The sequence below is a fragment of the Acyrthosiphon pisum genome, chromosome A2 (assembly GCF_005508785.2).
Source record: "Acyrthosiphon pisum isolate AL4f chromosome A2, pea_aphid_22Mar2018_4r6ur, whole genome shotgun sequence".
Classification (NCBI taxonomy): domain Eukaryota; kingdom Metazoa; phylum Arthropoda; class Insecta; order Hemiptera; family Aphididae; genus Acyrthosiphon; species Acyrthosiphon pisum.
This window is the reverse complement of record NC_042495.1, coordinates 49835496-49849336: the sequence shown is the minus strand read 5'-3', so window position 1 is coordinate 49849336 and position 13841 is coordinate 49835496. Positions and strand designations below refer to the sequence as shown.

Here is a 13841-nt window from a genome sequence, read left to right as displayed (position 1 = left end):
CCCACGCCCCCCCCTAGGGACGGCCCTGTATATATATATATGTTTTATCATTTATTAGGTATTTAAATGTGCACATACCTAGGTTTAGGTATTTTTGTTCCATAATAATTTGTTTGCAACTGATCCCCCCTCCATACAAAAGTTATGTATACACCACTGTCAAAAACAATATATCTGAGCGCACGGCAGTGCGCCAGGCCAAGTTCAGCAATGCCAGTGATCTTTACACGAACCAATTCGCCCAGTTTTTCTAACATATATATATCTGTTTCCTCTTAAGATAGACTTTTGAAATTTAAGACACAGATTAATCTCGAGTAGTTTAGGACGCTGTAAGAAAATGAGCCCTTAATATTGTGCCATTTCAAAATGGGAGGATTTCACAATTTGCAAAATTGTTACTCACTCACTCACTCACTGATCATCAAAGTTATAAGACAATTCCCGTATAGGTAAAAACGTGAAATTTGACACAAAGGTAGGTCTTACAGTGTAACAAAAGGGAAAAATCTAAAAATTAAATTTTTTTCAAAATTAATGCCGCCTCAGGGAGTGTTTTTTTAAACGTATGAAGTGGCACGCTTAGCACGCATAAACGTTTACTTTCAAACAGCGTTACAATATGGTAATAAGAAATAGTTTGTAGTTGACTTATATATATATAAATTATAAAACATAATAATGTTTTCGTACATTTAATTTATTAAAATACAAAATATAATATAATTATTCAAATACAGAATATTTCAATAATATTCTTCGGTTTACGAACGAAAATTTTACGTGATAACGTCATAAGAAAACATTGATGACAAATTGCATTCTCTTATGAATTGTCAATTGAATGGAATTATTATCACTGAATTATCATTATAATACAAAGAAGGAGTTACCAAAATAGCCACGATCGTCTAAGAACTTTGTATAGGCCAGACTTAACAGACATTCAATCTAAAAAGTCTCGACGACGAAAAATAAAAAACTATACTTGGGTATTTTTGCCTGGCGTTGACAACGCTCAGAGTCAAATTTCTCAGCTCCTCAACAGAAACCCAAACGGTCTTACAAGAGAAAATCTACGACATAATATAAAAAAAAAAATAAATAATAATAACACGTCGTCCACGATGCTGAAGCCCGCAAAAATAAATAATATCCCCAACAAAAACATAACCATGAAAAAATGGCAAGTTCCAAACTCCCTACCACGGATTAATATACTGGATACGCAACGAAAAAAGTCGGCCTATCAAAGTAGTGAAATCTACATTGTGTCCAAGTCTGCTATTTTTTAATTCATAACCTCACGTCCTCACTGCACTCCTACTCCTCTTTTATTTTTATTGTTTAACACATGGCCAGTTTCTGAATGAGGCATAAAACATCATTATCGAATGTACTCACTTAAGACTTACGTGGGTGGTGGGGAGAAGAGAACTCAGAAAAAAGAAAAACGTTTAGATTTCTTCTCAAAAAAAGACAGTGAATCATAGTAGTGGTATCTACATTGCGGGAAAGTCTAGTTTATGCCTCATTCAGAAACTGGCATAAAACATCATTATCGAATGTACTCGCACTTATGACTTATTTGGGTGATGGGGAGATAAGAACTCGGAAAAAAATTAAAGGTTTAGATTTTTTCTCAAAAAAGACAGCGAATCATAGTAGTAGTATCTACATTGCGGCCAAGTCTAGTTTCTGCCTCATTCAGAAACTGGCCAAGTATTAAACAATAAAAATAAAAGAGGAGTGTTGCTCTTTAATATAGGAGCACAGTTATTTGTTTCTCTATTATTATTTAATAATAGAGAAATAAGGAGTACAAAGTGATATTGCAAATTAATTATAACACAATGATATTTTTAATTATTATTTTTATTTTATACACATGCATATTTTATTTTGAACACAATATTTTAGGTACTTAATGCAAAAACTACATTCAATATTTTAGCATTGTGGTTAATAATCCCAAACCTTATTTATTTGTTATTATTTAATTTAAATATAAGTCTACATAAACCGAACGAAAACTTAACACCTTTAATGCACTTATGTAATTGTGTAAATAATAGACAATAGGTCTTTATATTTTAAATACAGTCTCTAAATACAAAGAAGTTAACATTTAACCAAGGGGAAAAAATACTAGAGGGATTTTATTAGAAACTCATAAACACCTTTTATTCAAATGATTTTATTAGAATTTTAAATGGTTAACATCAACTTTATATCAATCAGACACTAAATGTAATCAAAAATATTATAACTTGGTTTCATCATTTTTCTTAAGGTATTTATAAGTTTCATTTAAAAAGGTAATGTTAAATTATTTTTATTAATAGATACAAAATTCAGCCAAAAAATAATAAAAATAATGAAATACAAGTTTTAAAAATTAAAACTAAAATTGACTGAAAAATAAAAACAGTCTCGAAGAGGAAGAATATTTTATATTAATTTTGTTAAAAACTTCTGACAACTGTCAAAATTTTAATATTTTTGCAAATAAGGATGCCATTGCTTCATTTTTATTTCCATTGAATCTTTTTAATTCTTGAATAACCTAAAAAAAAAAATATATATATATATGTACATATATTTATATTATTATATTTGAATTATTTTCAAACGTGTACAAACGCACACATTTTTATAATATAATGGGATAGTTTTTTTTTTTTAATTTTAAAATTATATAGTTACAAGTTGATTTTATGAAACCAAATATGATATACAATATTATGCCTAGAATTCATACACTAGTATCTACGACTATAATATGCCAAAATAATATATAATTGTATTCTGTTAATTTTTGTATGTAAGTTGTTGACACTGTTCAGTATACCGACAATAGTCAAGCATCTAGATAAAGCGATTATTTTATATTTTTATCCATATTTAATTATAATTTACCTGCTCTCTAGAAAATCCTAAGTTGATCAGTTCTGTAATATCAGTTTCTTTAAATGATTGACTAGAATTACTGCTACCACCTAAAAAACGACAAAAAAAAGATAAACTATAAAAAATTTGATTAGATGGAATATCTTTCTAGCATAATAAAATTAAATATTTAACAAAATACATATTTACAAAGAATTAATTTCTATTATAACTACCAGTATCATCATAAGTACTAACATATACAGGTAGGAAAGAAAAAGGTACCTGGAAATATTAGGAAATTTGTAACTTGGACAAAGTAGGCATCTCTTCTCCGCTTGTCTAATTAATTATAATATTTACAATATACTTAATTGTAAAAAAAGAAGGTTATGTTCATTTAAAAATAACTAAATAATTACCGCTACTTTGATTCATTCTTTTACTTTCATCTATAGCTTTTTTTAGTTCTTTTTCTTCATTTTTAGATCCATCATGATCACTAGATGTAGTTAAACGGCCACAATCTGGCAATTCATTTTCAGGCAAAAATGGAGTTTCAGTCCCTGTTGTTCCAATCTTCAAGACGTTATGTTCTAGGTCTATGCAACACTAATAATTTAAATAAGTATATCTAAATTATTTAGTCATTAAAAATGTTTGTTAATAACAATATTTTACCATATAAAAAAATTATAAGAATATAGAAAAAATAAAAGTAAATACACAGACATAATTAGCATATAGAATGCCGATCTAGCATGTGTGCTTTTCATCTAACAAAATATGCGCAATATAGCAAATTTGAATTCAAAATAACCAATTTTGTGTTTTTAACTAAATTAGAGTTAATTGACCTATTATTGAATTTAAAGGAAATAATATTATCTAAGGCATTTTCTAGGCTTCTATTAATATTTCAAATTTAAAGCCAGTTATGAACATTTTTAAATTGTAATATTTTACAATTATAATTCACTTTAAAATTAAAATATGAATAAAACCCTAGGCTTAAGATATTATTTTTAATACAACTTATAACTTTGATAACAGGTCAATACACACTAATATTAAAACTAAAAGCACAAAATGTGTTCTCTTGAACACAAACTTGGTATATATATATGTGAATAAAATAAGCTAAGAACAGGTGATGAGGAGTATAATGTGTTGGGTATTAAAAGGAGAATAGGTGGTAGACAATTTTTTCATAAAATGGATTTTTTTGGAAAATTTAAATATTCATAGTCTTTACTTGATGTCTTTTTAACATGTCTAATCCAAGAAGCATGTCCATTGGCTGATCTTCAAGAACAGAAAAACTGGTTGTTAAAAAATCATTTTCAATTGCAACTTGGACCATATGTATCCTGCCAATAATTTTCTGTACACCAACACCTTTAGCTAACCCAGCCCATCTACTATCAACTAAACGCATGATGTTGCATCGTTCAGCACAAGCAGATGACATTATAGTAGTTTGAGCTCCGGAATCAATGAAAGCTTTCACAGGATATCCATCCACTTTACAATTGATATAAAGCATGACAACTGTTCCAAACATTTCTGGATTATATTCCATAGCGGCTTCCATGTTAGCTTCAATATTTTTTTGACGTATTTCTTCTGCTATTAACTTTTGTGCTTCAGAGTCAAACGGATGAGCTTTCATCATTCTAATTCTTTGGTCTTCACGCTTTTTTCGTTCTTCCATTTGCTCAGCCATGACTTTTGAAAATTCTTCTGTAAAATAAATTAAAAATTCAATTTCCATACTATTATTACTCTCATTTATACATTTATACATTAATAAATCATCAATTTTATTTTTAAAAGTAGTATAAATTTAGAAACTAGCTCATAGTTAAATCCTATTAGATATTGTGAAATGTTATTTGTTTCAAGACAATAACTGGTCCACACTTTTAATTACAAACAATACCTCCTTTGAAATGTTTCATAATTTAATGGTTCTCATTATCAACTTATTTAAGTGCATAAATTATATATATATATATATGTATAACATAATGTAATAATATCAAATATTATATTCTAACTTGTAGCTCTAGAGCCCGTAGGGTTGAATGTTGATTTAATTTATATATCTTACAGTGTACTGAATTAAGAATTTTATTGAATATTTATTAAATTTGGCCCTGTGTTGTCACCAATTATTATCATCTACCTATAATGGAACCTACTTAATTATAATACTGAATAACTAAGGCCTTAAATTTATTATTAAAAGGTGCGACTAACTACTGACCAATTTTATTTGAGGACAAGGCATCTGCAAGTCTGGGATTATTTTGCTTAAGAAGAGCTAGTTGTTCTGGACTGGAGAGAAATAAGTTCCTAACATATTCTGCATCCTGCATTTGGTGTTGTCTGTTGGTGCCTGGGTTATTGCTATTAGACGAACCAGGCACTTGAATACGGCTAAAGTCAAATTGTGGTAACATATCTAAAGAACAAAAAGAATTACAGTTACGAGGTCCAATACCATATTTTTTTGCACATGCATACTATTGCTTGGACTGCTAAATGAGTGATCCATTGCAGTAGCGCTACTTGCAACTCTTTGAATTATGATAACATCTCCTTCACGAACACCTAAGTTTTTCATTGTACTAAAATCGTCAACCAAAAGCTGACCATTGTGTGTTAGTCCAGTCTCCTGTGATGGAATTCCAGTTTCTACTTCACATAGTGCCTTGAAATTGATTAGTTCTAAATCTTCGCTTACGTCAAGTACAATCAAGTTGTCGTCGTGTGTTGTGACAGTAATCTTCATTGTGTTTAATTTCTAGAATTTATTATTTCCTAACACGTAAATTATCTAATTAAAAATTGTTTAGTGTTTAGTGTTTACTATTATCTAATATTTACTTAGTTCTAACTTAAAATAATTTAAATAAAGAAAACCACCCAGTCATTCTTTGTTATTGTTGTCATGGCCACAAGCTTATCAGAAAACATGAATTACTGCAACGTAGTTGTAAAATAACAATTTTTCACAGTTAGAAAATTGTAAAATATTTTTATAGAAGTTACAACAATAGTTAAAATAAAATATAAATATAATTAATATTGAAAAATCTTGCTTGTGTTTCAAATTTTAATCCGTGTCCGAATAAAAAGTCTATATTTATACAAATAATTATTTCGAAGAATTTTATTTTGGATACACTGTTTTTAATCATATAAAAAAAAAAATTGACATTCATCTTAGAGATAATATGACACTGGGACATATGATTTGAGATTTAACTTTTCAACAAATTTTCACACATTTTGGGAGTTAGAACATTTATCAGACCAGTTCTTTGCTTGCTCCACGAGTTATAACTTAGCACAGGGTGAGTTTTTTGAGATTTATTTCTATATATTTCATAAGGTAATGTACGTGTTAAAATGTATAACCAATATTTCAGATTAAACATGTTGTCATTTAATTTATTACAAAAATTGAATGTCACTGGATCGGCTGGTCGATTTGTTCGTCGTAATATATCGGCTACATCGGTGTTGATGACCAACGTTTCAGATCCAATCCAAAAACTGTTCTTGGATAAAATCCGCGAGTACAAAGGAAAATTTGATTCTAAGACGTTTGACCCTTCAATCGATAAAGGTTACAAGAATGATTTAGAAAAGATCGGCAGACAATACAACATTGGCCCAAATGAAGATCCTACCAAATTCCCAACAATTAAATTTGATGAACCCAAAGTCGACCCACAAGTTTGAAGATAATACATTTTGTGTTTTTATATTAATATATATAAGTAGTGATGTAATTATGCAAAAATAGGATTAAGAGATGGTGAAGTCATTAATAAACATTGATTTATAAAGTTCATTATTGTTTAATAATTCAATATAGTATACACATTTTACAGTTACTGATATATTTATTCATTTCATTTATTAGTCTTATTTCAAGTTATAAAATCGTATCAACTGTAATAATATTATCCAATAGGATAATTGAAGAATGAAACATATAGGATAAAGATGTTTGAAAGTCTTTAAAATTGGTTGTAAGATAGAAAAAAAAGCGAGATTGAACAGTGGCGTACCCAGGATTTTCGAATGGGGGGGGGGGCTAAACAAAGTAAATCAAAATTTAACATCATCTTAACAAACAATTTTCAATAAAGTCTTATAGCAGTTAATTGTAATATTTCATTATTATATACTTTTTATAACACATACATAATATATTAGTGATATATTTAATTAGTAGGAAGTAGGGACTGATTTATTATAAAAAATATGTTATACGATTATTGCTTATAATAGGTCGTTGTTACTTAAGATAATAGTACGTTCAACGTTGTATTCAACACTGTTTTTAGGAATATAATGGTTGGTACTCTGTATTTTATAATATAAAATGTATTCCATAACACGGCCAATGGGCCGCCACTGAGATTGAATATGTCAGTGGTGTTGGAAGTTTGTCCATCGTCCCTTCTGTCCTCGGACAGGATTGTATATTGTTACAGTGTTTGATTTGAATACAATGATTACTTTCAATAAAGAACATTCTTAGTGGAGAATCAGTACAACCGTTTTCAGTGGTTATTTTAAAATTGTATTTGTTTCTATGGTGATAGACAGTGTCAGAAAAAAATAGCTTGGCAATTGGGTATTTAGGTGGTTTTTCCCATGGCGTTCCAAATTATTGAGAACAATGACCTTTCTAAAGTACCACATACCTAACCTAACCTAATTTTCTAGAAGATAAGATACTATATGTTAAAATCGAAACACTCCTGGTAGAAATTTTGTTTACAGGATAAAAAAAAAAAAGTAAACATTGTAAAACCACTAGCTTCCTTGCTCCGTTCAGAATCTAAAAAAAGTTGAGTATTTATCTAAATATTATAAAATTTTGATATAACTACAATATTAATCCACTAATACCTGAATATTTTTTGGCTGGTTACAATGATGGAGGAGTAGAAATACTGCTATCTGTGAACAGAAATCATAGAAAGAAAATATGAGATATAAAGCTTAATTAATTAAGTTATGAGGCCAGAGTAAACTTCTTTCTTGAGCTGTAAATTGCTTTAATGATGCCAAAATTGTTGATTCCATTGGTAATTTTATGCTATGTGACATAAGTTAAATCTGAATAGCTAATCAATAGCCTAAAATCCAATTTTATAAATAATTTTAAATTATCTACACGCACACACTGGGTACTTTCTGTTTTTTCAAAAATATGTGCTAAACTACTCTTAGAAAAAAAAAAATATATTAAAAGGCCTCTATCGAAGAATATGGGTCCAGGTCCCAAATATGTAAATTAATATAATTATATGCTTGTATGTGTATATATAAGTATAAGTAAAAAACTAGATACATGAAGTATAAATTGTAGGTTCTATTAAAAACATAAAGTATAACATATTTTTGTAAATTAAGTATTAACCTTAGATCACATTATACAATGATATCATTGGGAAAAATATGCGACCAGTCGCTTGCGACAACTGGAGACTTATCACTAACATGCGTACATCAAAATATTGAGCTGTGGCTCCATCCATTGTATATGATCTAAGATATTAATTATATACTAATATAAATGAAAAAGAATACTTGAAATAGTATCAATAGGTGATGGGCGGTGGCTTTAGCCACTATAGCCCCCCTCTAAAGCAACTCCCCCTGGCAGATTTATTTATATATTGTGTTTTGTTCTAAATGAAATATGAAGTCAATAAAAATTCTAGATGTAGAATTTTTATCTCAACTGTGACATACAGGGTGTCCCGTGAGGATTTACTCATTGCGATATCTCCTGAAATAATAGAGATATCGTAATTCTGTTTTCTTATTAAGACTCACAGAGGTAAGCACTACAAATAACTAATTTTTTATTTTTTTTTTATGTTTTGGTAAAAAAGTTAAAAAAATTATTTTTTTAATTAATTATTTAAAAAAATATTGAAGATTGCCATTTTGTAGAGTTAATTTTTCTGAAAATATTGACGTTTCAACATTTTAATTTCATTAATTTCCTGATTTTTAATAATTTTTTTAATTAATAAGTAAAACAGCAAAAAACCGGTTTTTGTCCGGGCGGCGAGTCCCCCTCTACGGCTAATAGGTAAATCCTCACGAGACACCCTGTATATTTTGTGGTAGTTGGAAAAAAAAATCCTTAGTAGAATTATACTGGGGATTGACTAAGTATAAGTAATTTATAAGAATAATTTTTAAATAATTATTTATTTTGTTTATTTTTAAATTTCAACGGATCATAAGATCGAAATACAATATATTATATAATAGTAGGTACAAATACGGTAATTAAATTGATATTAATAATAATAAAAATGATACAATGGTACAATAATAAAAATATAAAATAATATAAAAAAAATTCTATTCACATAATTACTAAAAGATTCTAAGGTAGGTAGTAAAGTTAAATAAATCAATTTTTGTTACGTTTGCTGATGACATCATTCTAGGTGAGGCTAAAGCATAATTTGGTTTTTGTAAAAATACATAAAAAAAATAGTAGTAGACCTAGTTCTACACTGAGGGACATTAAAATTGAGAAAACTAAATAGTTCTGGACAATCAATGTAACATTTAGAAGTTAAAATAAAAATTTAAACAATTTATTTTTCTTCTCTCTTGTAAACTAACAATATGAAAAAAATTTAATAATGGCTGGTAAAGTGAATGTGGCTCACGAGTAGGGACTGATTGGGCCACCCGGATTTATGGGTCCACTGCGTGCACCACAAAACTCCACGTCCACAAGGGTCAATGGCGTATACAAGCCCCCCCCCCGTTTACAAAAAAAAGTATCATATTATATTCATATATTCCATTTGTAATTTTTTTTTGAGCCTAGAACAATATCAATACAGCATCACAGACCAAATCCAGAAACTAAAAATGTAGAAGACTATTTCCGTGTATCAGTGTACATTCCGTTTTTAGATTTTATGATAAATTATATGAAATCCAGATTTAAGGAAGAAACATTGGATTTGTATAATTTAGGAATATTTGTGCCGAAAATATTAATTTCTAAAATACAAGAAAACGCAGTACATATATTTGAATCTATTTTGAATCAGTTCTTAAATATACATAGATTATGACATATTTGCAAATAAAGAAGCTTTTATTAAACATTTGCAAGAGGAAATGATTCTGTGGAAGGAATATTCGTGGTTTCCAACAATACATTCACTATAGTACGGCCAGCGATAAATGAGCCGCGATTGTAGTGCCCCGGGTGGCGTCTTTTCGGTAGGGCTATAGTTTTTAAATAGCCCTACTGAAAAAAAGCCACTTGGGCGCTACAATCGCGGCTCATTTTTCGTTGACTGTACTATAATAACAATTTTAGCTAGTTTTACACTTAATATAACTTCTAAACTTCAGCAGAGATGAGTTTTCCGCTCTTAAAACAGTAAAAACTTTGCTGTGATGCTACATGTTACATGAAACTAGAAAGAATCACTGGATTGGCGATCATTCATTGAGACCGAGATCAACAAGTTTACATAGACAAAGTAATCGATATTTTTTCAAAAAAAAAGGAAAAAAAAGTGGTCAAGTGGGTGTCGCTCTGGCTCTGCTGTACAGTATGTTACTGTAATGGATGGTGTTAAATTTGAATTCAATGATATAATATCATTGTATAAGAAAAACGATTCTGAGCGAAGACGGTCAGTCAGCCTATGATATTAGTAAGTATATTTGATTATATTGTTGTGAATAAGGTAATTTATATATAACCTATTTACGTGGAACCTTACTTTAAATTTTCAATCCTTAGCTATAAAAGTTAAACATTTTATACATTTTTAACTATAAAATAATTATTAAATTTTGTCAAAATTCAAATTTTAAATGCTTATAAAAAAAAATTGTGCTTGTGTATTTTTAATATTTTTCAATTCTATTGTAACAATATATCAGGAGCCTTGTAGGTATTCAATTTTCACGCTTTTTGGCCCAACAAATAATCCTTCCCGACTATCTCGGGTGGCATATATCTCGGCGTTTTCAATAAACGCGACGCGTCGTCCAACCCGTACAGACACGACGACTTAACAATAAAAAACGCATCGGCCGTATACATGGTCCACCGGGCAAGCAAGGTAAACGGCGGCCAACAGACGCACCGTGCGTCAGGTTCGACCGCCCGGAAAAGACAAACTTTATGTACATTGTACAACTGTACAAGTACAACCGGTGGCCACACACACGGCCAGCGGCTAACGATCGGCGGAGGAGGGGATAAGCTCACCCGCGAACTTCCACCGACCGCTGCGTCATTGGGTGAGAATATATCGAGCCACGGTGGCGCGAAAACGCGTCCGTATTCGAACAAGGGTCGTATATCATTTATTAATTATTATTATAATTTTGTTGGGCCAGAAGGGCTGCATATTATCTTATACGAGCTTCAGCTCAAATAGCTGCGTCAATTATATTTAATTTCGGTTGGCCATAAAGTTAGCCATAAGGTTGGACGGTCATTTATTAGGTATATTGTCTCTTATTATTATATTATATTGTTGGACCAGAAGGGTCACACTAGGTATTTTTATAGCGGCTCAATTAACCTTTTTATATCATACCATTATTATTATTGTCTTTATTATTTTATTATATTTATTGTCTTTATTGTTTTTTTATTGTGGGACCAGAGAGACCTATTTTATAGCGGCTCAAATAGCATCCTTATATCATATTATTATTATTATTTCGGTTAGGCCAGAAAAGCCATTCAATATTATATTTTTTATATACATTTGTGTTGAGGTGAGTTTATTTTATTATATTCTGTGCATCAATTATTTAAATCCGTTTATTATACAGCAACTTGATTACCTACCAGAAACCATGTACACATACACACATTCATACACAAATACACATAATTACACAACATGCACTACATAGCCGACAGTAATTGCTAGGCGATCCCAACCACTACTGTTCGAGCTATTACACCATTACACACCCAGCTTGTTCTCTACATTTTTAGGACTTAGGTGTAGTGGTGTAAAGACCCTAAGTTGGTGTCCGGGCGCGCGTATTATTATTGTACGCTCCCGGCCCGCACACATGTCAACCGCCCAAACTGTGACTAGACATTCACACTCGACTGCCGATCTTCCCTGAAGGCGGATTAAGAGCGAAAAATTACCCTGAATCAAGTAAATAAGTTGTATGTAAGTATTTTGATATCATGAGAATTTCTTACCCATGTCATGTATCTCCGTCTCAAAACAAATATTTAACCTAACAACGGGACAATTTTACTTTTAACTTTAATATTAAAATTAATTCAACTATTTTTTTATAAATCAAATTTAAAGGTAATAACTAATACTATCCAGGGGACTCTGTACTTATTTTGAAGTTAATTTTTTAGATAAGACATGTATTTTGTTCATGCGAAAACTACTATTTTAAAGTGCATATAGGTACCAACTTGCTTCAATATTTGATGATGAATTATTTACTTCATTAGTAAGATGGAAACCACTCATCAAGTACAACTTTTAATTTAATTAATTTAGTTACAATAAGTTGTCACGACAAGGGGCTGATTAGGATTTAGGACCGAACAGCGAGAATATACTCGTGCCCGTACTGCATAGAAAATAGAAATACCTATTAATTATTTTTTTTCTAGTAGGTTCAATTAAAAGTACTAAGTAGGTAGTAAGTTGTAAGTACCTATCTAGTTTGGTTAATATCAAAAAGTTTAAAATGTACCATTTTCAATATTGTACAATTTATAATTTATTTAGATATGCAATATAATGTAAACTATGATATTGTAAAATTATCAATACCATTGTAAATACCTAGCCGTTATAAATGTATCAACGTTTTAATAAATTTACTTTAAACAATTTGAAGTTTCTTGACTATAAAAACTAAATTCATCCGTAACTTGAGTGTCAAACTGTCAAAGGACTATAATTTGTTGTATCCACTAATACACTAATCTACGACTATATAGTTATTTTCACAATAACGAATAATTGTATTATAATAATTAATGATTGTGGCAAGATATTCGAGTCCGTCCAGTGAGTAAAATTGTAGTTCGGTCACAGAACATAATAATTTGGCATGTATGTGAAATTAGCAAGTTAGAATATTCTGTGGTACCATTACATTATTCAAATGTTTAATTTGAAAATTAAAAATATTTGCTTTTTTAAAAAAATTTGTTTTTATATTAAAATAATATACCTATATTGCCTATCTATAAATAGATTGATAATAATTAATAAAAGTAAAATATCATGAAATGTGTAAAACTTGTAACTTACTGATTGTGTTATTCATAATATTATTAAAAAAATTAATTTTGGTGAATTGCATGTGTTATACATGGCCGTTACATCACTAAGAAAAAGTAATACAACAATTTGGATTAGAATAAATTAAAGTAACGTACCTCCGTACTTAAGATTAAAATTGTATTTATAATTGAGTAAATTAAATTTAAGGCCTAAATTAAAACATTTCCTAGGAATTAAGAGTATGAACATTTGTAATGCAATTAACACTAAATTCCATCATTTTTTAAAAACGTCATAATATAATATAGTAATTACCATTTTCTAAAAAGTTTGCATTTGGTTGATACATCTCTCTGATTCTATGGCGACGAAATAATATAGAACTATATATTATTATCATTAGCGGATATTTAATGTTAAAATTAGTAACGCCTCGTGATGCTCGGTTGCTTTTATGAATTATAATGTGTATTATGTATGATAATAATATTACATTTACGTTTGATCGGGCATGAAATTGTGTTAGTGAATTTCTTAATTAACCAATAAATAATAATAAGCAGATTTTCTATTCCCCAACACAAATTTAATAAAACAATTAGTTTTAAAGGAAATTGGCACCTCCTGCACGTA

At 29.5% G+C, this 13841-nt stretch overlaps 2 protein-coding genes and 1 long non-coding RNA gene across 4 annotated transcripts; 1 reads left to right on the top strand and 2 right to left on the bottom strand.

Annotated features, from left to right (window-relative positions):
• Positions 1-1859: 1859 nt before the first annotated feature.
• Positions 1860-5825, bottom strand: LOC100168541 (protein DDI1 homolog 2). 2 transcript variants are annotated; one of them, XM_003248146.4, is made up of 7 exons: positions 5419-5825; positions 5159-5356; positions 4145-4632; positions 3312-3501; positions 3175-3231; positions 2920-2999; positions 1860-2566 (listed from the first exon to the last, which is right to left on the bottom strand). In XM_003248146.4, the coding sequence occupies exons 1-7, from the start codon at positions 5684-5686 to the stop codon at positions 2486-2488; spliced, it is 1362 nt and encodes a 453-aa protein (XP_003248194.1). In that variant the 5' UTR covers positions 5687-5825; the 3' UTR covers positions 1860-2485. The 2 variants fall into 2 exon arrangements, with proteins under 2 accessions (XP_003248194.1, XP_001948469.2); XM_001948434.5 differs by lacking the exon at positions 3175-3231.
• A 338-nt stretch (positions 5826-6163) lies between these two features.
• Positions 6164-6797, top strand: Atp5j (ATP synthase-coupling factor 6, mitochondrial). Its single transcript, NM_001162031.2, has 2 exons — positions 6164-6251; positions 6327-6797. Exon 2 carries the CDS (start codon positions 6334-6336, stop codon positions 6640-6642), a length of 309 nt encoding a protein of 102 aa, NP_001155503.1. The 5' UTR covers positions 6164-6251; positions 6327-6333; the 3' UTR covers positions 6643-6797.
• Positions 6798-7731: 934 nt separating this feature from the next.
• LOC107885217 lies at positions 7732-8873 on the bottom strand. The gene is made up of 3 exons (XR_001680375.2): positions 8339-8873; positions 7825-7875; positions 7732-7753 (listed from the first exon to the last, which is right to left on the bottom strand). It is a non-coding gene; the product is annotated as an uncharacterized LOC107885217 (long non-coding RNA).
• Between the last annotated feature and the right edge of the window lie 4968 nt (positions 8874-13841).